Source organism: Telopea speciosissima, chromosome 5 (genome assembly GCF_018873765.1).
Source record: "Telopea speciosissima isolate NSW1024214 ecotype Mountain lineage chromosome 5, Tspe_v1, whole genome shotgun sequence".
NCBI lineage: Eukaryota > Viridiplantae > Streptophyta > Magnoliopsida > Proteales > Proteaceae > Telopea > Telopea speciosissima.
Genome location: NC_057920.1, coordinates 14563196 through 14589350, shown reverse-complemented (window position 1 = coordinate 14589350; position 26155 = coordinate 14563196). Strand labels below are relative to the sequence as shown.

Genomic DNA, 26155 nt, shown 5'->3' with positions numbered 1-26155 from the left:
CAATTCTTGCAATGATGTTTTACCTTACTGTATCATTTCCCTATCCTTCATTCATAATCTGAATAATCTAATTTAACATAGATAATGATGATACAATACCCACTGAGTTTAGCTTTAATGATGTCATCCAATATGACATCATTTTACGTTTTCCTTTTCATTGCTCTTCTCTTCCCCCACCCCATTTTTTTTTCATATTTTCCTTCCCTTTTTTGTTAGAACTTAGTTTTCCTTTGTTTTGTTTGTTTGGATCCATATAGCCGACCCCATTAAGTTGGGATAAGACTGAGTTTGTTGTTGTTTTGTTGTTGATGTTATCCAATATGAATTGTGGGATCCGAGGGTTCAAACGGGCATTTTACATCGAGCGCTTAGGACTTGGACCAATAGGAGGAATGCTTCCTCTTAACAAAAGAATTGGGACACATAAACAATATAGAAGTATGGTAGGTTTTGATCAAAGTTGTCGGGAGGGTCTGTTTCTCCCCCATCCCAATAAAGGGTATTTTACAAGAAAATGGGTGACTAGGATGATAGGTATCATCCCAATACTACCAGGATCATAGATACAGTGTCCCGAGCTACAGTCTACCCAATTATCAAGGCATGATAATGTCAGGGAACGTAAACCAATGGAATAAATCATTCCAATTACAAAAATTGAGATTAGCGGAAGCATAAATCATTTTAAAATCGAATAAATACAAAGTATCATTTCTCTAATGATAACATATATTACAGTTACAATATCCCATATTCATACGGTAAATTCTGTGCATTTACACTTGAAGTTCATACATGAATGAAGATGAATATAGAAGTAAAGGTTTAAATCACGCCACAAGGGCACCATTCTTGGGTGTACATCGACATCCAAGTCCAAGCCACTGACTCCATTCGATTTGTATCCATAGGAGCTCATCAAGAGGTTACCTGCATATCAACTAAAAGAGGTTGTGCAGCAGGGTTAGCTCCACAAGCTAGTAAGAGAGCAAATGGGAATGTACATACACACAAACACGCAATTACGAACAATTCATGATGCATGCAAATGTTAGATTCATTTTTCACCTTACACACAATTTTAAGTCAAGTGTATGCTACTGTGATAACTCAGGAGACACTGTGGGTCACTTAACTTATCGCCACAATGAAACCTCAGTTATCACGAGGGAGCCTACACTGGTAGAAGCCATCAGACCACTCAGTGGCAGATCCTGATAGCCATCACTACCCCTGACCTGGCCTCTCTCCTCCACAGGCAACAGGTGCTCAGACTATCCAACACCTAAACCCCTATTGGTAAGGGTCGTAGTATAAGGGAACAAGAATCCTAACCACAGATATACTACATGCAAGTCCTATCATCCCGAGAGGTATTCCGGGTGCATCAACGTCCCATTCCATCTAATACCTGGGTACCAGCAAGGCACGACGCATACAAGTCAAGATGACAATCAACAAGTTTCACAATTAATTCTGGGGTTTCGGTACCGGTACACCCAGCACCGTGACCCAATACAATAATGGAAACATTACCACATCACATTCATAGCAGTTCACATTCAAGATAAGTAATGCAAATGCGCAAGATGCTTATAAATCATATAATAGCATGATATTGGATATTTAATATATATCCAAACCCAAACAAATCACCCAAAACCCACTCACCGAACTCGGGTATCACTCGGCATGGTTGATATGAATCTCACCAGTGCACCTTCTATCCATCGAGTTGGGTGGCCTAAGAATGCGAGAGCAAACGTTAAAAGATGAATAGAAGGGTCCTATGTTATGCCCCCAAAGTTAAAGTTAAGTTTCAACCAAGACAGCTCGGACGAAAGCAACAGGGTGAGTCCGTCCCTGACTCCGTCAGGCCAATAGGTCAAAATACGAGAGACAGATCCACGGACGGAACTTCCACCTGAATCTATTCTTGCATCTGTTCAAACCCTGAGACATACTCGAGAGCGAACGAAACTATAGACGGAACCTCTCAATGAATCTGTCCCTACATCCGTTCGGTCCCTGAGACATTTCAGAGAGGGAATGGAACTACGGATGGAGGCAACAGAGTAAATCCGTTCCTGCATTCGTTCGAATCAGCTACAAAAATACATTGGCCAGACTTACGGATGGAACCACGAAGGTGACTCCGTTCGTGCATCCGGCAAAGTTCTTTCCGATATTTCTTAAGGTTTTCTCCCCCATCTTGGAACCTGGAGTTCATATGGCACTCAAGGTCATGGAGGGGAGTGTTAGGCCTTCCTAGGGTCACTAGAACCTAGGCCTACTTCCTGGATCCAAGATCACACAAGGATCTAACTCCTTTTGGTCCAATGTAGGGTTTAGGGGTTTGAAAATCAGGGAATCAGCAACAATGGCTGTAAAGTGGTTGTTAGAAGCCATCAATGGAGCCTGGTCTTCGTTAATAGAGTCCCATTTAAGGGCTAAGCCTCACCTTGAGTCCCAAATGGAACCCTAAGTCAGCCCAAATTCAATAAACCTGCTCAACTCAAGGATAGAAATGGAGAAGAGGGCGATACCAAGAGATAGAACATACCTTGGTGAGTGGAGCTTTAACCCCAGCTCCAACCAACCTTGAAGATCCACCTTCTCCTCTCTCCTTTTTCCCTTTTTCTTCTTTTCTTCAATCCTTGTCAGGACAACAAGAAGAGGGAAGGTAAGGCAACAAAACCCCTTTAGCTTACCTTCCATCTTCTTCCTTTCCCTTCCCATTCCTCTTCCTTTCTTCTTCTTCTTCTTCTTCTTTTCCTCTTCTCCTCCATGGTTTGGCTTGGAGGGGAGAGATGAGGGAATATTGGGCTAAGCCCTATCTTTTAAAGATAAAAAGAGGCCTTAGGGCTTGTTTGCCTAGGTGCCCCTAAGACTAAGGATGGTTCTTTAGGTTTAAGTGGGCCTTAGGACCAGTTTGGCTAAGGTCACAAACCCTATGAAGTCTAATTGGTTAGAACACATTTGGCTTAGCCTAAGGTCCTATAAAGGCATGTTAGTTTTAGGGCTTGTTTGGCTCAAGGTAAATAAAAGAATCATTATTCTTTTACATTAAGTCTTGTGGGCCCACTTTCATGGCTCAATTGACCAAAAGAAGGTAAGGGTGGGAGTCCATCTTGTCCGAGGGTCTAGTTATGGTGCGCGGAACACAAGGACGTGGGTCCCACATAAAAATACATCAAAAGGGCAAGAAATAGTACGGACGGATCTATGGACAAAACCAGTTTGGTGAGTCCGTTTGTGACTCCATTGCTGCTGTCAGGGCCCAAACCACAAGGAAAGTTGCGGGGATTTGACCCGTACTTTCAGGACTTCGAGGAGATACTGATAATAAAATTTAGGGTTCAAAGTCACAGGTGTTGACCATTGCCATTTTGGCATCACCCGTTAGTAGAGTCCAATTTGACTCGGGGTATTAGGGTATATTTTGGGTGCGGCTGTAACAGGGTCCCCCAGGGTGACAACATGTGGTGTCTACAGTAGGCAAGATTTCTGAACGACTACAAATGTTTGTGTACAGGGTGACAACATGTGGTGTCTACAGTAGGCAAGATTTCTGAACGACTACAAATGTTTGTGTATCTCTTTCTCTCTTTTGATCTTATCTTAATCCTGTATATTATATTGAATGGGTGGTGAGTTCAAATTAAGTTTGTCTAACTCAAACTTTTATTTGGAGAAATATTTTTTATTGGTTAACATTCACCATAATATCTAATTCACCCCCTTTTTGGATTGCCACCCGATCCTATGGTATCTACACTCCATAGTTGGTACTTAATCGGTTAGGTCTGAATCCAATTCTAAAACATAAAGTACTCTAATGGCTAGGATGAAACTAATTAATTAATGTGATTTTCTTATTGACACTTCTTAAAGTGTCAATTAATCTGTAACCTTAATTTTTTTTTCCCCAACGAAGGCAATCATTGTAATTTCACATGTCACATGTATACTCGAAACAATGTGCATGCTAATAATAGCTTCTTTTTTATATTTTTGGTGAAAAACCAACTTATTCATTGATGTGTAAAAAGCTCACGGTGTCAGAATTACAAAGACTCGACAACCATGGAGTGGAAAACAGCCAGGATGTCTCACACGCACAAGACACGACCTTCTGGGCCAAGGAGTTAGCCACGCTGTTAATCTCTCTGGGAATACTAAAAAATGAGCAATCCCTAAAGCAAGTCTTTAGGAAATTGGTATCCTGGATAATTCCCAAAACTTCCAGAGAAGGGGGACTGTTCTTATTGATAATCATAATAATAGCTTTTGATAAAGACATACTGATAAGTCACTTTCAAACTATTTTTGAAAACTCATTTGCATTCATAATTTGGCATAACTCTTGGGAATAAAACAATGGACAATTAAATGAAGATGTCAAGTTTTAAATGCATCATTTTGACAGTTCTGTTCAATTTTAATCAGTCGGGACCTAACCTCAATTGACAACCCCAAAAAAGGAAAGGGTGGGTACACAATCTACTCCAAGCACATTGGGATTTGGGACCAATTGGCAAGTGATATGGGAAGAGGCAGGGTGATCCTTTCCAAGGTGTGGGAGAGAGACAAATATCGCTTGGGCACCTGGCAGCGTACCCAAATTTTTTCCTATGAAAATTCCAGAAAAGTGTTTTTTATAGGAGAGCATGGTTTCGCACATGCGTGGGGGCCAATGGGAGAGAGAAGGACATAGGGGGCATCACATCTGGTTTCATGGGGCGGGACAGTCATTTCGCCCCCCTCCTTTGTGTTTGGTGGATTGTGGAGCAGACTACAGCCCTCCCACAGGAAACTTTTCTCCAAAAAATATCTATAGAAATAACGTTCCACGTGGCAAAAATAGTGTCAATATAAGGAAACAATTGCCCTTTTTCCGTCCCACTTAAAATCCGAAAACAACCACCACGTACCTTCTGCGGTCTCACTCTGTTTTTGCTCTGCAACCTCCAACACTCGACTTCTGCAAGAAATAGGGGCAGGACCGGTGGTGCAATCGTAGCTTTGTGCCCATCCATCTGAAAGAAAAGGTATACTGGCAGTTTTGAACATTGAATGTCGATGGTTGCTTAAAATGCAATGAGGAGGTGAACAAATGGAGATTTTTTGGGTCGTGGATTTTTGAATGAGCTCTGGACCTTAAAGGAACGGATAGGAAGAGGAATGGGGAGAAGAGACGGGTGATTTCTCTCATGCTCTAATTTCAGTTTTCTTATGGAGTGAAAAAGAGATGAAGATTGTGACATACAACGTGAACGGCCTAAGGCCGCGCATCTCTCAATACGGCTCTCTTCTCAAACTACTCAACTCACTTGAAGCTGACATTATCTGCTTTCAGGTGTACTGATTTGCACTAGCACCACCTTGAATCGAATTTTGTTTTTTGCCCTTGATTTTTTTAACCTAATAATTTGCTGGGTCGTTACCAACCGTTTAGTCTATACTTTATAGATGTAAATTTTGCAGCAGAGGTTCCATGTATCTTCTCTGAGTTTTTTCATTAATTTATCGCCTTGCCCTTTATTTTTTTTCCTCGTTGTGGTAATAGGAGACAAAAGTAGCTAGACAGGACATGACAACAGATTTGATTACGGCTGAGGGATATGAATCATTCTTTTCTTGCACCCGTACTTCTGACAAGGGACGCGTAGGCTACTCCGGTAAGCTGTTCGTTTCATTGCCCCAACCAAAATATCGTACGTTTAATCTCGTTTTACTCCCATTCAAATTTAGCTTGTCCTTTCTGCACTTGCATTAAAAGGAAATGATTTCTTTCTGTTTCCCATCGGGGAGTCATTGTGGATTGTGATTTGTGAATAAATTCTTTGGGTGAGTACTGCTCATATGCTTTAATAGTCTCTACAATTGCAAGATAACAAGATGGTGTAAGTTCAGTGCCTATAGAATATATCAAAAAGAAAAGACAAATTCAGTAACTAAATCAGTCATGGTTTACTAATGTTGTTATTCGATGAATTATAGGTTTATATAGTCATACATAAATAACTATAATATATTTTGAAGTGAGTTAGAGGGAAAGAGAATTGGTAATAAAGGCTGGATTTTGTCCCAGGTCTGAGGTATGACGAACCATAGCTTTTACCAGTGAACCATGGTTGCTCCTGGCTACCTCAACTATCCTAACCCAAAACCTTAACAATCATCTGACAATGGTTATTCATCCAAAATGAGGAAAAAAAAAGATCTGACCTACTGTAAAACCAAATGTATGAACAACATATTTATTGTATGTTTACAGAACATTTCTTGACAGGAAGGTTTAACTACAATGTTAAACTGTTGATAGTTGTTCCATTATCTACTAACACCTTGTGTTATTAATGCTACTCCACTATCTTTCTTGCCTTGTTGATATCGACAGCTTTGCTGCTTGAATCCAACAGTGTCTCTCTTCCCCAACCTTCATAACCTGAAAGGGTGTTTCGCTAAATTTGTACTTGTGTTCTGAGAACCCTACAAATGATGCTCATACAATCATGAATTGTAGCACTTCTAAAGGGGGGTATGGAATGATTTGGAAGTAGGATAGTTTAGAGAGTGTGAGATTCATTTTATCATAGTTACATGCATGCTTCTATATGATTAACAGAGGTACATTGGACTGCTAATTTTACAAAACAGGTGGTGTGTAACCGATTGCTGGTTTTGATGCCCTGCAAATAGGAATTGGAAGAAGTAGGTTATTTAGAAAAAGGAAATAGGAAAAAGTAGGGCCTAACATTATGAGGATTAGGTTGTATGGGAAATATATTTGGTCTTATATAGGGATTGTTGGATATAAGAAGGAAGTGATTCTAATGGGGCAATATTCACTGAAGAGCAAACGAATTTCTCAACCAACAGGTAGGACTATCGAATGGAGAACCCAATAAGCAAACTGCACTCTCAAAGAATGGAATGGATCTGTTGGCCAAAACTGGAGTTTAGAGGGACAGAGATTTGCTGCAGGAAAACTCCAAGAGAACAGTGCCGCAGGTAGGGATAAAGCCTTCAGTCCCTGTTCTTGGTATTCGATCGATGGAGCACCTCTTCAATTTGCTAAACAACAGCAACAAAACTGGTGCATGGAAGAATTGATGCTTCACAGGTCAAGCACTTGTAGAAGTATTGGAAAATAGAAACCAAGGAAGAATGGAAGAGAGGTAATGTAGCTCTAGATAGGCAAAGGACCTACTAGAGGCCAAATATCCAGGATCTAATGATAAAGGAACCAAGGGGCTGCTGGTTCTGCAGTTGCAATAGGACAGAATTGTAGTTTTAGGTCAAAACTAGGGTTATGTGTAGCGTATTGGGGTTGGATCTTATTTAGTAATGGTAGGCAGGTCTAGGGGAAGCTAATGGTATAGGTTAAGTTAGGTTTGTATGAGTTTCTAAATTCCAGAAAATTAGGGTTAGGGTTTCGGGTTTTGGGAAAGATGAAAATAAGAGAAACTGGGGTTTAATGTGGGATCTAAAGGGAGGGGTTTAGATCGAGTTCTGTACTGGTAAGGAACAACACTCGGCCAAGGTATGAGGCCTAGGTGAGGGCTGGAAGTGTTATTTCTGAAAACTCTAGGGTTTTGGGTTTAATGAAGTTAGGGGTGTTAACAGGATCAGAATTAGAACTTAATCATCCAAGCACATATGTATTTATAACTATAATGAAAGAATGAACATAATTACATGAGCAATGTGGGACTAAACCACACGCAAGAAACTAACAAAACAATTAAGGGAAAAAGTCCAGAATACCCCCACGGTATTCTGGCCCATATATCTAACACTCCCCCTCAAGTTGGAGCATATATATATCATGCATGCCCAACTTGACTAAGATAGGATGAAATAACTTGCCACTCAGTCCCTTAGTGAATACATCAGCCAGTTGATCAGTAGTCTTCACAAAGGGAACACAAATGAGGCCGGCGTCAAGCTTCTCCTTGATGAAATGTCTGTCAACCTCCACGTGTTTAGTGCGATCATGCTGGACAGGGTTATGAGCAATGCTAATGGTAGCTTTATTGTGACAATAAAGCATCATGGGAAGATGGACAGCAACACCGATATCCTGCAATAATCCTCTAAGCCACAAAAGTTCACAGATGCCGTGTGCCATGGCACGAAACTCGGCTTCAGCATTGGACCTTGCCACAACATTCTGCTTTTTGCTACGCCACGTGACAAAGTTTCCGCCTACAAAGGAACAATAGCCAGAGATAGACTTCCTGTCAGAAGAACCAGCCTAATCGACATCAGTATAAGCTTCAATCTTAAGGTGACCATTGGGAGATAGAAGGATTCCCTTTCCTGGAGCAGACTTCAAATACCGCAAAATGCAACGGACCGCATATGAGAGGAATAGGGATCATGCATGAACTGGCTCACCAAACTTACAACAACTGCTATGTCAGCTCATGTGTGGGAAAGGTAGATTAGTTTGCCCACTAACCGCTGATAACCACCCTTGTCAACAGGCTCACTGATGCAAAAGCCGAAACCATGATTGATTTGGCTGTTCTTTGATTTTTCGTTGGAGCCTTTTTATTTGTTTGTTCTTTTAGCCTAGGGTTAAAACAGTATTTTTCATGGTTTATTTTCTTAGTTCCCCTCCACGATTTTAGAGGGATTAGTATTTTATTTTATTTGTTTTAGTTGTTTACACTTATACTCCTATTTAGAGTATAAGTCTATTTTATGTTTTATAATTAGGATTCAGATTAGGAATCCCAACTCCTAATCTGATTAGGATTGCTCTAGATTGATTATTTGTAAGGCTTTTTGGCCCCCCTTTATTATTATAAATAGTAGAATCGTGGGAGGCTCCCCCACCTATTATGTTTGAAATTTTGTTTCTTCTTCTTTGCGCCGCCATGACTCTGCTTGCTTCTCTGTCTTGTGTGTCATATCAAGACCCCTTGTGAATTATATCTAGGGCTAGGGTTGGAGAAATCCAGCGACTCCTTGCATCTCGCAGATCGGGAGGTTCTTCTTCTTCTTCAATCAAGCTCTTCGAGTTGCTGCCATTGAAGTTCTTCTATTACAAGTAAGCTGTTACAGAATTCTGCAATTAATTAGTTCCTTCTTATTCCCTAACCCAGCCCTACATCCTCTATCAATTTCCATAACCCTCAACCCCATTAAATCTGCAACTTCTATTTTAACTAGGATTCCTTTGTAACTACAGATCTGACCATCAGTTTTCGTTAAACTTCTAACCACGGATCCCTCACAGCAGACCTTCCACTCGACCTAACCTGCAGCCTTCATCTCAACAACTAAACCCTAATTTCCTCTCTTCTCCATTATACCCCAACAACCCTAAATACTGCCCAGCCCTAACCAGCCATCCAAATCATCCCATACTTCAGCCGAACCCTATTCCCTACCTCTGTGACACTCAGCCAGAAGCTCTTGGCCTGATTCCCTCTAGAAACCCTAGATTCCTTTATCCTCTTTATTCCTAAAACCCAAAACCCAAAACCCTAACCCTAATATTCTGAATTTCTATTTCTTATTTAAACCTAGTTAGATCCTATACTAATAGACTCCTAAAAACCTGTAGACCATTACCCAATAAAACCCTAACTCAATCTCCCATTCCTAACCCTAATTGTGCCCTAATCACCCTAATCTGCCCCATTCGGCCAACCCCATTACACAACCTGGTCCTAAGTGAGATCTATTCCACCTAGGCTACATCACTCACCCTCTTTCTCCCTAAGTTTTGTAGTAGCTTCCATAGGAGTATCTGAAGGATGACAACCTAGCAGCCCTGTCTCAGTCAATAGATCAAGGACATATTTTCTTTGAGAAAGAAAGATGCCCTTTGAAGATCGAGCAACTTCTATCCTTAGAAAATATTTTAGAGGACCAAGATCTTTGACCTCAAACTCACGGCCAAGAAGAAGTTTCAAATCCCTGATTGCAGCATCATCATTACCAGTGACCACAATATCATCCACATAGACTATGAGAAGAGTAACCTTGATACCAAGCCGTCTGATAAACAAAGTGTGATCAGCATTGCTCTGCTTGTAACCTGCTGAAATCATAGCCTTATGAAATCTGCCAAACCAGGCCCTAGGTGACTACTTCAAACCATAAAGGGCACGCTTCAATTTACAGACCCTGCCCCTAGTCCTGTCATGAGAAAAGCCTAGTGGAATGTCCATATATACCTCCTCCTCAAGCTCCCCATGGAAGAAGGCGTTCTTTACATCTAACTGCTGAAGATCCCACCCAAGATTTGCAGCACAAGATAATAACACCCTGACGGTGTTGAGCTTTGCCACTGGTGCAAAGGTCTCCTGATAGTCAACTCCATAAGTCTGAGTGAACTCCTTTGCAACCAGACGTGCCTTATACCTATCCACCGAACCATCAGCCTTCTGTTTAACCACGAAGACCCATTTACATCCCACTGGTTTTTTCCCTGGAGGAAGAGCCACAAGATCCCATGTATTATTTTTGTGTAGTGCTCTCATTTCTTCCAACATTGCTGCCTTCCACTTTCCATCTATAGATGCTTCCTGCCAATTTCTAGGAATCGAGATAGAGGAAAGAGAAGATACTAAAGCACGAAAAGAGGGAGAAAGAGAGTTATAAGAAACAAAATGAGATATGGGATGTAAAGTGCAAGTCCTAGTACCTTTGCGAAGTGCAATAGGTAGGTCGGAAGAAGAGGGATTACTAGGAGATGTAGGATCCGTGTCTGGAGCTGGCAATTGGATGGGTACTGGTGCTATAGTGGGTTGGAGCTGCCCTCTGTTGGATCTGCCCCTTGTATAGGTGATCATGTTGGAGTTATCAATTCTCTTATGAAATTCACCAATAGTTCTCTGGACTGGAGTCAGCTCCCCCTGGATAGGAACATTAACAACACTATTTTCTATGGTCTCCCCTTGTAAAGGATTCCCATTAGGTGAGGGAGGAACAGCCAGAGGGTGTTGGGAAGTCTCCAAAGTAAGATGGGAAGCATCCAAAAAAGGCTGGGCAGCAGCTAGAGGAACTTCAGGTAGAGGAATCTCAAAGGACACATTTTCACTAGAACTCTCCCCCTGAAGAGGTGGCGAAAAATAATAAGAAAGAGACTCATGAAAGATAACATCCATACTAACCAAGGTACAGCGGGAAGGGGGATGGTAGCATTTATAACCTTTCTGGGTTGGTGAATAACCCAAGAAAATACAACGGAGCCCTCGAGGTTTAAGTTTCCCTGGAGATTTGGTATCTCTAGCATAACACACACAACCAAACACCTTGGGAGGCACAATAAAGGAGGAATTACCCAGTAAAATATCAGAGGGGCTGCGGGAGTGAAGAACCCTAGAGGGTAGCCTATTGATGAGATAGGCCGCAGTGAGAACCGCATCTCCCCAATATTGAGACGGGACATTCCTCGCAAACATCAAAGCCCTAGCCATTTCTAACAAGTGGCGATTTTTTCTTTCCGCTACACCATTCTGGGCAGGTGTATCAACTCAACTAGTTTGATGAATGATTCCATGATCAGCCAAATATTTTTGAAATTGGGATTCTGTATACTCTGTTCCATTATCACTTCTCAATACTTTGAGAGTAGCCTGGAACTGAGTTTGGACCATTTTATGACAGTGTTGAAAACATGAAAAAACCTGATTTTTTGTGTGCAAAAGATACACCCAGGTGTTCCTAGAATGACAATCAATGAAAGAGACAAATCAACAATGACTAGAAATAGATGGTTTACGATTAGGGCCCTAAACATCAGAATGCACCAATTGAAAACAAGAAGAACTCCTTTTATTTGAAATTGGATAAGTTGAACGTGTCTGTTTGGCCAGAACACAAGCCTCACAAAAAAAAGTCATCCTTAGTACGAAGGGTGACCAGACTAGGAAATAAATGAGCTAAGATTCCTAAAGCGGGGTGACCTTACCTAGAGTGCCACTGGTAAAGTTCAGAAGAGACCATGTAGTTCTGGTGTAGTGGAGAATGTAATGGTAGTGGAGAGAAGCGACCGTCATCAAGCAGATATAGCCCACCGTGCACTTTACCCAATCTAATCGTCTTCCCAGACTCCAAATCCTAAAACACACAATGAGAAGGAAAAAAAGAGACTTTGCAGTTAAGATCACGAGTAATACTACTAATGGAAAGAAGGTTAGTAGTAAAATTAGGAATGTGCAAAACAGAAGTCAAGGGAAGAGAGGAAGTGTAGTTGATGATTCTCTTTCTAGATATGGAAGAAAGAGAACCATTAGCCACTTTAGCCTTGTCTTTCCCAGAAGTGGAAGAATATCTATGAAACAGGCTAGAGGAACCAGTCATATGATCTGTAGCTCCAGAATCTATGATCCAAGGATGTGAAGCTACAGAAGCACAATGACCACCAAATGGAATACCTGATCGGGCAAAGTGTGAACCTGAAGGAGCAGAAGAATTGGCAGTGGCTGATGTAGTAGAGGCAGCAGCAGCGGAAGACCTCAGCATATGTAGGAGTGCCTGTAGATCATCTTGGGATAGACCAATGTCAGTAGCAGGGGCTGCAGTAACAGTCTCAATCTGATGGGCCTTGGTCTTTGTCTTTGTCTTGGTCTTGGCAGCCCGTTTTGCTTCAAAGTCAGTCGGTATCCCATGAAGTTTCCAGCACTTCTCCTTGGTGTGGTAAGGTTTGTGATAGTACTCACAAACAACAGACCTTGTAGTAGAATTACCAAGAGAAGCAGTGCCACTAGGTGCAGGAGTGGCAGGGGCAGCAGCCTGGAGAGCTGACCTGTCAGTAATAGGAGGGTGCAACATGGCAGCCCTACGGTTTTCTTCAGAGGAGACCAGGGCATAGGACTGTTCAAGTGTGGGAAAAGGCTTGTGACCCAACACTTAAACCCGAATCTGATCATACTCCACATTTAAGCCTGCCAAAAAATCATAAACTCTGATCTTGTCCACATGTTGCTTATTAGAAGTAATATCGGCAGCTGTACTTGGGTGAAAGTCAGAAAAATGGTCCAGTTGCTGCCAAAGGCTGCGCAAGGTAGCATAGTATTTGGAGACTGTCAACTCTCCTTCAGTAGTGTGAAGGACCTTTTTCCTGAGTTCATATACCTGGGCATCATTGCCAAGCTGTCCATAAGTCTCCTTGCAAGCAACCTAAATTTCTGAGGCTGTGTCAAGGAGAAGAAAATTGTGCTGCAGATCTGTAGTCATAGAACCGATCAGGTAGGAAATAAGAACTCCATTGTTGGCAAGCCACTTGTCTTGAGCAGCTCCAACCTCAGTAGGCATAGCAGTGGTTCCCCTAATATGACCAGTAAGGCCACGGCCAACAATGGCAAAGGAGGCAGACCTAGACCAAAGCAAGTAATTTGTGCCATCCAACTTGATTGGATTTGGGGAAAAAGTATGATAATCTGGTTTGCTGTTTCCATCACCAATAGAAGTAGCAGTCGAATCCACAGAGTCACCCATGAAGATAGTGAAGACTCCCAAATCGCAGAAGGGGGCTGTTGTGAAGAGAAACCCAAGAAAACCTCCAAGTTAAGGGCTGCAACAAGGAAGAAAGCCCTCTAATAATGAAGGAATAAATGTCTCCAAAAATCAGCAACACCAGACAGAGAGAACCTTGAGATCGATTTTTTCAGGGTTTTGAAAAAAACCTTGAAAGTGCTGAAATCGATAAGATGAATTGAGGCCTGAAAAGTGACTGGATGAGGCTGAAATTGCAGTCGAATTAGTCTTGAACAGGGGAGAATCACTACTCAAAAAATCAGAATCAACTGATAGATGGAACCCCAATGTTGACTATTGTCAGGGTTTTGAAAAACCCTGAAAGTGTGAAGAGATATCGATCTTGAGGGGCTGTAACTTGATATAACTTGATGCAGGTGCTGGAATACTAATCTGCTGCAGGTCTGGAGCTCCAATATAGTGAACAAATCCCTTGTAGTATAGAATGGATCTGTCCAACGAAGGCTGAAGTCTTCAATATTCGCAGCAAAGAGGCCAAGCACCCTATCGGTCAATTCTTCATATCATGGGATGAGGTAACAAAGGAGGGCAGCAGCTGGATCAATAGATCACCTCATCAGTGCTGCCCTATGGGACAGAGAAGAACAAAACAAAACAAAGGGAAGAAGAGAAGAGAAGAGAAGAGAAGAGAAGAGAAGAGAAGGGGAGAGAGATCGAGAATTAGAGAGGGAAGGGGATCGTGAGTCCTAATTCATAACCAGCTCTGATACCATGTTAGGAGGATCAGAATTAGAACTCGATGCTTGGATGATTAATTCATCCCAAGCACATACGTATTTATAACTATAATGAAAGAATGAACATAATTATATGAGCAATGTGGGACTAAACCACACACAAGAAACTAACAAAATAATAAAGGGAAAAAGTCCAGAATACCCCCATGGTATTCTGGCCCATATATCTAACAGGGGGGAAATTAGGGTTTAAGAGATGAATGGGGACAGAGCTTAAAGTCGAGTGTGAGGGGTGTGGAGAGGGAGCTGTAGTCTGAATTTGGGTTGAATCTGATGAAGGATGAAGGATGAAGGCTGGCTGGAGTTAAGAAGATCTAGGGTTTTGAGGGGATTCAAATAAAATAAATGGGGATCGATTGGGGGGGGGATTGGAGGGTTAGAAACAGAAATTGAACTCAATCTTACAGCAGATTCCACTGGCAGCAAGCTTGAACAATGGAGAAGGATAGATCTACCTTCAATGGAGATCCTCCCGATCGTCTCGATGCAGGGAGTCGCAGGAGATCCACCTACCCTTTCCACCTTGATAGAACCACAAGGATGCAAGCTCTCAAGGAGCAGCAACAACAACAATGGCGGTAACACAATTCTGTCTTTTGTTTTTTTTAAAATTCATCAACTATAGGGGAGCCTCCCACGATATTCAATATTTATAATAAAAGGCCAATGGCGAAATCCTAATCTAAGCAAAACACTCCCTCACTAAATCGTGGAGGGGTGGGGACCTAATAAAACAACTTAAAAACTTAAAATAAAAGAATTAATAAAAAATCACTTAAATTGAACCATGGTTTGAACCGGTTCAATTTAAGTTTACAAATAAGCCGAAATAAAAACTAAGTATGGAAAATAATAAAATGCAAACCTAAACTACGGCTCCCAAACTAAGCCCTAATTTCAGGGCTTCTTCTTCCTTCAGGTGTGGGCACTTGGTGCTGCATCAAGAGGAGGAACGAAGAAAGTGGGATATGACCAAAGCCTCTCACCTATGGCCTTGGTCAGTCTCTCACTAACCACAAGGGCATCTCACCGCTCAACTGCACCTCACAACAAACAATGGCACAAAGCCAAGCTTCATTCAACTATTCAAAATCATGGGTGTATCCTGTATGGCCTTCACATTATATAGATGCGTGTAGCAACTCTAGGAAGGGAAAATAGAAAATTGAAAGTAAATAAAAGAGGTCCATGCTTGTAGTGAATATATTGTCCAATAAGAAACTGATATAAAAGGAAGAATATCATAAGATCTAAGTAGTATCTACTGAAGACCTAAAAATAGAAACTACATAAACCACCACACTATTCTGGTTTTTAGTGAACCAGCGAACCCATACCATGGGCTTGGTATGACCTGCAGCAAAGGTCCAGCTGAAGAACATAGGCTCTTAGGCCTGCGGCTGTAGTGTTTCTTATAGTGCTTGTCCACATCACCTCCCCTCCGCCCCTGGTTTAGAAACATTCGACTCCTACAAATGTAGAAAGGACATATAACACTCGTAGAGATCCGGATTGATTTGCTGAAGAATAGTGGCATGGATCCACATGCAGTCATGTTGAGGATGCCCCTTCCATTCACAAGGAAAGAGTAATAGCCACCGCCTCTCCGTGTCATAGTTAATTACTTAATTTGTTATTAAGAACATCTTAAATTTCATTTTCGGCCAGTGAAGCAAATTGAGGAAACCATAAAGTATGCTCATTATCACCTTCATCCATATGGTGGTGATGCAGATGCATTAGGCCTTAAATTCCGTATGGAGGGCCATATCCAAGCTTGGGAGACGCATAAGGTGCTGGTGACAGTCCAATGGGCTGAAATTGACCTTTGGGTATGTAACGAGAACATCTGTTAGAGAAATAGAATCGAGAAATAGGAGAAGAAGAGGTGAGGAGAATAATGAGATGGCGAAGAGAAGAGAACTGTCGAATATGACCGTCTCCCTCGCCTTGTTTGTATTTATACTAAAGGATTACATTAAGAGAGGGAATTCCTAATCATGTTAGGATTCCAAAGTACAATTTGCCCAATTCACAAGCTTCACATTCAAGATTAGACGTGGACTTGCAACTAGGAACCATCAATTGGAGTTTAGGTATGATGGGTGACCAAGGCATAGATGCCATTGCATAGGGGATGGTATGGTAGTGGATGCAGTAGCAGTGAAAGGCCTAGTGCCATCCAGGTTATACAGCCCATCGCGCTCAAGCCCTCCACCAATCATCTTCCTTGTCTGAAGGTCCTGAAAAACAAAATAAGAAGGATAAAAGGTTACAAAACAATTAAGGGACTTAGTAAGTTGACTAACAAATAAAAGATTTAAAGGTAATTTAGGAACATGAAGAACAGGAGAGAAAGTCATGAAGGATGTTGGAGAAATAGTTCCATGATCATTTATCTGAGTAGAGGATCCATCAACAAGGATAACATTGGAAGAGGTATGAATGGAATTTATGGAAGAGAAAAAAAACTTACCAGTCATGTGACATGAAGCACCCGAATCATTAAGCCATGAAGTATAGAAGAAGCGGAAAAGACAGCATTACCTTTATAGGCTAGAGTGGCGGTAGAGGTGGAGGCAGATGCAGCTTCAAGTTGTTGGAGGCGTTTGACTAGCTGGTTGTAATCATCATGAGGCATGCATGATGAAGTAGTAGAACTCTGGTTCATTTCATTGGTAGGTTTCTTAGTAGCAGTGTCAGTCGTGGCAACATTGGCTAGTTCATTCGCCCACTCAGGTTTTCGTTGCTTGGCCCAACAAGTGTCTACTGTATGATTTGGTTTGCCACAATAAAAGCACTAGCGGGAAGATTTGTCAATGGGTTGATGACCTGTACCTCGTCCACCAGAGCCACAACCACGTCCTCGTCCATGATTTGGAACAAAGGCTGTGTTGTCCTTGGTAGTATATCAGGCTTGGATGGAATAGCCAGACGGTTAATACGAGAAAAAACTTCATTGAGGTTCCTTCTCTCGTATAAGCAACTGACTCTTCACAGACTGGTAGTCAGGATGTAGTTCAGCTAGAAATTTTGCAACATGGAACTCAGCTCGTTGTTGCTTTAGTTGATCCAGATAAGTAGTCAGAGGCTGATGTATCTGTAGTTCTTCAACCATGCCCTTATAACTGACAAAATATTCATTAAAGGTTTTATCTCCTTGTTGGAAGGTAAAGAGTTTCTCATGGAGATCATACTTGCGTGAGATATTCCTTTTTTGAGAGAAGCTTTCACGTAATTCATTCCAGACATCCTTAGCAAGGGTGTGAAACATCACATTGGAGGCAAAGCAGGTTCAACACTGTTCCATAGCCATATCTTGATAATAGAATTTTCACGCATCAACTCGTCATGAGCTATGATTATGGTAGGATACATAGGATCACGATCAGGAGGATCATCTGTAATGTATTTCAGTTTGCCCTTGGCATGTATGTAAGCTTGTACTGCCTGGGTCCATAATAAATAATTTGAAACTCCGGAGAGTTTAATAGTAGTTATCTGTACTTGGACATTGTCCATTGGTGGTTTGGGATCGGCCATCAAACCAGATTAGGATAACAACAACAACAATGTAGATCGGCTCTTAGATAGAATCAGACTAGGGTTGAAATAACCCAAAAACAACAGCAGTATGTGCAGGAGTAACAAGATTAGGTTTTGATAACCTAAATCAGTAGCAGTGCTATTGGTAGATCCAATAGCTAGAACAGCAGTGGTACTCTTAGCAGTACCAATAATGGCAGAAATAATAACCAGTGCAGTAGCAGCACTCTTGGCAGAAGCAAAATTATGGTTTTAGGAGGCCATAGTTGTGAAGGCATTGCCTAGGCACCTTGGTCGACTTGGGCACCTTGGACGACTTGGGCGCCTTGGACGCCTTGGTCGCCTAATTGGTGTCGGTTTGATTTTGGACCCTCTCCAACACCTAGGGTCGCCTAGACGCCGTGACAACTATGTTAAGGACCCAAATATGCAGAAGCAGCACTCTCGGCAGAAGCAAAATTAGGGTTTATGAACCCAAATATGCAGGAACCAAAGCAACCAGCAATAGGGGATATTAATCCCAACCCAGAGCAGCAGGACTAGATTGCCGAGTGGTATTCAAGGAGAAGAATAACGAAATTCAATAAGCTCACCAGAAAATTGGATTGATTGGAGAAGAAAAGAAACCCTGCGATGTTGCTGTAGAGTTAAAAACAGAAATCTCTTGAAATAAACTTTAATCTTCAATAATAATCCATTGAATGGATAGGAAAAATAAGAAATCCTCAAGAAGAAATCGCGGAAGTGGTCTTCAAAAGTTACCGCAGTCTGAGAAGGGACTCTCCAATCGATCTTTCATCTAGATATATAAGAGAGCCATAGTTTTAAATTGAAAACTCCATCTAGGGTTTAAACTGTATTAATATGCAGCATAGGGTGCTGCACCCCTTTAAGAGAAGCTGAATGAAGAAACCTTCAAACATAATCGCAGAGGGACAACCAATTTAAAGGTTGTGCTCCGATACCATGAAACGAGAACACCTGTTAGAGAACCAGAACCGAGAAATAGGAGAAGAAGAGGTGAGGAGAAGAGAACTGTCGAATATGACAGTCTCCCTCGCCTTGTTTGTATTTATACCAAAGGATTACATTAGGAGAGGGAATTCCTCATCATGTTAGAATTCCAAATTACAATAGGAAAAGAGAAAGAACAGAAACACAACTAGGACTAGAAGTATTAATTCAAACTAGGACTAGGAAACTAAGACATAAACCTAAAATAAGAGAGACACATGAGGAGGAGAGGAATCTCAAGAATCGAGATTATACTTCAACAGGGTAGTTATATCCTCTTCTCCACATGGACTCGATATACTTCAACAGGGTAGCTATATTATGGGTTGAGCCTTTAATTTTTCCAGTTTTCATTGTAATGGACCTAATTTATAAGCGCATAAATTGGGTATAAAATTAGCACACAGGATTAGTAGTTAAGTGTTGAGTTAGATTAGAATACATAATAACTAGATAGAGTTCATTTGAGTTTATTTACTTGATTGATTGTGTGAGTGTGATTATGAGTCCATTTATGATGCAATTTAGGGATTTTAGAAGGTCTTTATATATGTAATATACCACCATCAATTAGAGATGATTTGAGTAAAGAATGTAAGTTTTTTTTTAAGAGTTTTGGTGTCGTTGAGCAGTGCATTCGGGATTGGTATCCTATACCTTATTTCTTCTCTTCTTATCGTTCTGAGCAAATCGTTTTCATCTCTTTTCCCTCTCCTTCCATCGATCTGATTTCTTCCCTTAACAGAACAACTGCTTTCTTTATCTTAGATCTAATTACAGATTTTGATCATTGGGCTTGTTTGTATCTGAGATCCATAGTCTGGGTTTTCATATTGCATAAGGTGGCCCGCATATAAAGTCAGACTGGCAACATAAAAAATATAGCTAATTTTCCATGTCTCGAGGTAGCTCAAGCATGTAGGGCATTTGGTTTGATTTGTTTCAGCGCTTTGAATGGAACCATCTTCTAAGGATGCAACATAGTATTGGTGCCGGATATGAACCTTTGGAGCAACTCGAACCATCACCATATCGCTGGCTTGAACTCAACGAATCAGCGATGTTGATCGGCTGCTGTGTTATATGCATCATTGCTGATTGCAATGCATCGATGGACATCGGTGTGTACCAAATCAATAGACCTCGGTGATGTCTCGGATGAACTCATCTGCCTGGACGCTCACTCGAACATGAGAAGGTAGTGGTACCAAATCAATAGGCTTTTTAGGATGAAGTCAAAACACTATCTCAAAGGGTGTGCAACCCATGCTGCGGTTGACAAAACTGTTGTAAACAAATTTAGCAATGTCAAGCATTGATGGCCAAGTCTTCTCATGGTCTTGTACAAGACAACGTAAGAGATTGTTGAGGCTTCGATTCACAATTTTCATTTGTTCATCCAGCTGTGGGTGAAAGGCTATATAAAATTTTAGCTTTGTATTTGTATTATTGGGGTTATGCTTTCTAAAGCAAACAAATTTCCAACCCACAGGTAGGACTATCAAATGGAGAACCCAGTGAAGGAACTGCACTCTCAAAGAATGGAATGGATTTGTCAGCCAAAACTGGAGTTTAGGACTGAGATTTGCTGCAGGAAAACTCCAACAAAACAGTGCTGCAGATAGGGATAAAGCCTTAAGTTCCTGTTCTTGGTATTGGATCCACGGGAGCACCTCTTTAATTTGTTAAACAGCAGCAACATCACTGGTGCATGGAGGAATTGATGCTTCACAGGTCAAGCACTAGTAGCAGTATTGGAAAATAGGAACCAAGGAGAAAAGGAAGAGAGAAGAAGGAAGGAAGAAAGGGGGATATGACCAAGGCTTCTCACCTTTGGCCTTGGTCAGTCTCTCACTAACCACAAGGGCATCTCACCACTCAACTGCACCTCACAACAAACAATGGCACAAAGCCAACCTTCATTCAACTATTCAAAATCGTGGGTGTAGGCTTTAAGGCCTTCACTTTATTTGGATGCATGTAGTAACTCTTGGAAGGGAAAACAGAAAATAGAAAGTAAATAAAAGAGGTCCACGTATGTAGTGGATACATTGTCCAATATGTAATTGATATAAAAGGAAGAATATCATAAGATCTAAGTAGTATCTACTAAAGACCTAAAAATACAAACTACATAAACCACCCCACTATTCTGGTTTTTAGTGAACCAGCTAACCCAGACCATGGGCTTGGTCTGGCCTGCACGAAAGATCCAGCTGAAAAACCATGGGCCTGGTTCTTCTTAGGCCTGCGGCTGTAGTGTTTGTTGTAGTGCTTGTTTACATCGGATTCCTTCTGGCAATTGGATAAAAGTAGTATTTACCTTCAGGTCAGAAAATCAGTAGAGATTTGGTTTCAAGAGTAGTTAAGGTTCATGGGGTATGAGATCAGCCAAAGCATATTCTGAGTAAGTATTAATTAATGAAGAGCAATTTGGTCATAATGGGGTCCAGAGGGTTTTTATTTTCTTGAATGGTCATTGTCAAATTGAGCTAAATATTGGTATTCTTGGCTTTAATGTTGGGATCTAATGAAATAAGATATAATCAATTTAGAAAAACAGATTAGTCAAGTGACCAAAACAAGTAGACTAAGATTCAGATATTAAAATGGGATCTAATGAACTAAGCTATAATCAAATTAGAAAACAGATTAATCATGTGACCATAACAATTAGACTAATATTCAGAGAAACATAATATAGATCGAGAGCTAGGAAGGATCACACCTGAAATCGCTCAAGCCAGAAACTACAGAATCCCTTCCTCCGGAGAAGAACGAGTAACTCTTCTGTGGGAGAGATTCTTTGTCTCTTTTCCCCTTGAGGTAAGTCTCTCTGAAGCTGCAAGCTTAACGAGTCAAGCTCGAGTATCGAGCTCCAAAAGAAAACAAAGAATAAGAAATTGAGGACGGTTCTGTGACTGTGCTCCTTCCCAGGATTCAAGACGGAACATCAAAAGGGAAATCACAGTGATGAACTAGACAGAACCTTTGACGAAATCTCGAATCACTTCCTCAAATCGAGAGAACCAGAGAGCTTTTCAGCGGTGAGAGAATCATTGAACCGGAGAGCTTCTTTGTGTGCTCAACCAGGATACCTACATAACACACAACATTTCTTCGTTCTTTCACCTCTCCTCTTCAATCTGATTAGGGTTCGATATGGAGAGGGAACAGTAGAAGAGAGCACCGCTGGAAAAAAGACCAATCAAAAGCTAGGGTTTGAATACCTGTAATCGGTCAAGAACTTATGAAGATGAAGATGCACCCAAATCTTTTACTAATGAAATCAAACTGTAATCAATCAAGTACTCGCGAAGCTTGCACGAATATTTCCAATTCTAAAAGGACTAAATCTACTCCTACTTTGAGATGAAATCAAATCCTTCTTGGTCTCAAACTCAAGTCCTGCGGTAATTAGAACCGAAATTATTATTTAGACAGAACTATTGAAATAGGGGTAAGAAATGCGTTTATGTAAACTGTAATTTTTTTGGCTTTCCATAAATTTTCCTGAATCAAGATTGACTTTTTTTTATAGTTAAAAATTATAATTAGAAAAATGGTAAAAACGAATTTACTAAAATTACATTAAAGATGCTCTTGCATCAATTATTGTCCTATTCCTCTCTCTTGTTTGACACAATGGAACAGTGTAAGGTTGCTGTTGTAGTCCAACCCTAGGAAACAAATTCTAAACCCTAACACAACCAGTCCAACCTGACTCAGGTTGGGGGAGGCCAACCCTCCTATTGGTCTCAACTTTAACCCACACAAGCAATGCAATTGTTTCAGACTAGGTTGGGTTAGCACAACCTACATAATTATAAAAACTTTATATTAAGGTTGTTTGCAAGATTTTACTTTTTTATGTAGCTTATATGATTCCTTATATGTTTATCTTTTTAATGACTTCAGAGTTTCCCTTTTTAGGTGTTGCAACATTTTGCCGTGTAAATTCAGCATTTTCGAGCAATGAAGTCGCTTTACCACTTTCAGCAGAAGAAGGTTTCACTGGTCTTCTTGAAAATTTTCAAAGAGGGATCGGCATTAAAGAGGATGAAATGCCTGCAAAAGTGGAGAGCCTACAAGGGATGACAAAAGGGGACCTTCTGAAACTTGACAGTGAGGGACGTTGTATCATAACAGATCATGGCCATTTTAGTGAGTTAAAATTAGTTTTCTTTTTTGTTCTTTTTTTTTTTTTTGCTTTGGTTATTGGTAAATTACATATCAAAGAAGTGGCGTACTTGTTGGGTTCCAGCTTAGTTGCACCTTAAATTCATGAACTCGTGGAAATTAGAGATGGCCTTCAATTTGAATCTGGGCCATTGTATTTTTATGCTTGTAGTTTATTTCTGTTTCTTTTTCCCTCTTTCCTTCATGTGTATAATGCTTAGAGCAGTCTCTCTTGAAATGGTTTGGTTGTGATTTTCCTTTTAATTTTGCACTGGAGCTAATAGTTGGCACTCGCACAGTTCTTTTCAATATATATGGCCCTCGTGCTCAGTGTGATGATGCAGAAAGACTTCAGTTTAAGCGCACATTTTTCAATATGTTACAGGTACTTCTATATTCCTATGCGAGTTCTAATACTGTATAATCAACATAGAAGAGTAATGTGTTACAGCATCTTTATGGTGCATGAATACTTTTGACTCAAAAATGATGTTGGTGAAATTTCTCTGTTTGTAGATCTTTGTGTGTGATGGATCATTAGCTAGTGTGGAGTTATATGGAGGATAAATTGCTTTTTGTGTTCAGGCGTTTATTCCTTGAGTCAACATGTTTTTGATTGGAGTTGAATTAGTGGAAGTGAACATGGTTACTGAATATTGGCTGAATGGGAGTTGTTCTCTCTTTTTTTATTTTGATTCCTCTTTGTTTATGGTTGGAATTGCGATACTTTGCAGTTTGTTTTTTATGGGGAAAAAAAATTCACTTGCCACCAAAAGTAGAATGGTCTCTGTTATTATTAAAAGAAAAAAATGTCTCTTTGTTATTTTTCTGTTCGGTTGTATTGGGCACATTGACATCTTTGTGCAATAAAACCATTTTACATACTAAAAGGATGACTGATGATTCATGATTCAATATAAAGTTCCAGGTGTGGGTTGTTATTCAAGCAACTTATTTACATAAAGCTAAACTCAGCAACTTTTGGTTTATATAGCTTGTAGAAAAGAAACATACTTATAATCATTAGGAACTTAAACAGTTAGCATATGCTTCTAGCTGTAACAAATTTGAAGAATATATCTGTTTCAAAATTCTATCTTATTATCCAAGTCATGCTTACTTGTAAAACATTGCTCTATTTTATCATGAATGTTCTGGACATTACTAACTTGACATTTAAAAAAAAAAAAAATTTCTGCCTCTTTACAATTCTTTTTAAACTTTTTAACAAGATTTTTTTTTTTTTTTGTGCGTGTCTATGCCATCATTGAACTGTATTGCTTTGCACATTTAATTACTGTTTGGTTGATATTCATGTTTTCTGTTGTAGAAAAGATGGGAGTCTCTCTTAACACAGGGAAAAAGGATCTTTGTTGTTGGGGATCTTAACATTGCTCCTGAACCAATAGATCGCTGTAACGCAGGCCCAGATTTTGCGCAAAACGAGTGAGTTATCGCTCAATTTCCTAATCATAGAGTAATATCACAAGTACATTCTTATATCCGGTTGAATGTTATTCTTTTAAAAAGTCAAAGTAAAGTACAAAAAAAGTTAACATTTATTAGTTTTGTTTGTCTTTATGATATTTCGTGGGAGCTCCACTGATTGTTGAACCTTTTTTAGGTTTCGGAGATGGCTTAGATCTATGCTAGTGGAACAAGGAGGCCCTTTTTTTGATGTTTTCAGAGTTAAGCATCCTGAGCGGTATAAAGTTCTGCATTAATTTATGATTCCTGTTTGATTTTATTGACCATGTACTTATATTTATGACTGCTTCTGTATTTCAATGATGCAGTAGTTTGTGCTTTTAGTATGATAATATATAATTAAAGGGCAAGAAATCACTGTCTGGTCATGTAGCCCCTGCACCAGTGTGGGGGCCAATGAGAGCGCATGCAGAGGCATATACATTGATGGGATTTTTTGATTTCACTGAGAGTGGGGTGGTAATTTCACACGCTCATGTGTCTTGATGCAGGGGCTACTCGACCAGGCAGCGTTCTTTTCCCTGTAATTAAAATTTAGGGTAAATGGCATCTAAGGTACCTAACGTTTTGTGAAATTGCAGTAAAGGTTTCTAATGTTTCACATATTGTGCTTGGGATACCTAAACCTAGATAACATTAACCAAATTAATAGTTTTTTTTTTGAAAATTTCAATTTTACCCTTAATATACCCTATCTATTCATCTTTCGTAAACCAATAAACGATTCATCTTCCATCTCCGTTCTACAATTTCTCATCCATCACTCTTCGACCCCCATCTCCCACCTCAACGATTCTTCCCCCCTCCATCCCTCCCTCCCCAAACCCCATCTCCCATCTCTACTACTATTTTTCCCCACCGCCCCCATCCCACACCTCTACTAATTTTCTTCCCCACCCCCACTTCTATTAATCTTCTTCTCCACCACCCAGATTTTGTTTAACTTTGCTATCCCTGATTCTGTTTGGATGCATATATTATTCATTTAGTTTATCTTTTACTTTTCTAATGGAGAGTGTGAACCATTCTTCATGCGAAACAGACATACTATCATGCATCAATCAAACAATTCCTAACAGGCTTGCGGAATCACCCTCTGTTTGCAACACCAAACTGAGTCTTTGTTGGACTGATACCATCAACCGATACCACATGATCACTTGAGTTTTCTCAGATTTGGATAGAAAAAAGAGAAAGGAAGTTTGGAGAAAGAGATTCTGTTCCAAACAAGCGTAAACAATAATAAACATCCTCTCTTGTATGAAACAATGCCTTGTGTTGCTTTTTGACACAGGAAGGATGAAACTTAAACTGTTGTGATATGTGGTGGTTCAATAGCTATGAAAATTATGAGGTGCCATGCAGTTCTTAGAAACACTTTTAATCCTAAAAATTAGTCGATCAGAAATGTCTGATTTGTTTCTGTTTTTGAGACGATTCTCTCATGTACCATAAGATCATACAATCTATGGTACTCGTGTCTCTTCAACAGTGGAAAGTGCAGGCATGTTGAGAAGACTTGTATCATGTTCTTTCAAACGGAAATGTTAAAGCGTAACAGAAACTAATGGGAAAACTTACCATCTCAAATAAATGGCTCATAATAGTAAGGGGAGATGGGAGTGGGGCAGTACAGGAGAGATGGGGGTGGGGCAGTACAG

At 40.3% G+C, this 26155-nt stretch overlaps 1 protein-coding gene across 4 annotated transcripts in view; it reads left to right on the top strand.

Moving 5' to 3' along the window:
* Positions 1 to 4936: 4936 nt before the first annotated feature.
* Positions 4937 to 26155, top strand: part of LOC122662333 (DNA-(apurinic or apyrimidinic site) endonuclease 2) — a 34964-nt gene continuing 13745 nt past the window's right edge. For all 4 annotated transcript variants that reach the window (XM_043857934.1, XM_043857933.1, XM_043857935.1 and 1 more), the window contains exons 1-6: positions 4937 to 5362; positions 5573 to 5684; positions 22761 to 22991; positions 23306 to 23391; positions 24337 to 24452; positions 24631 to 24711. In XM_043857934.1, the coding sequence (XP_043713869.1) occupies positions 5255 to 5362; positions 5573 to 5684; positions 22761 to 22991; positions 23306 to 23391; positions 24337 to 24452; positions 24631 to 24711 (734 nt within the window). In that variant the 5' untranslated portion in view covers positions 4937 to 5254. The remainder of the gene's footprint in view (positions 5363 to 5572; positions 5685 to 22760; positions 22992 to 23305; positions 23392 to 24336; positions 24453 to 24630; positions 24712 to 26155) is intronic.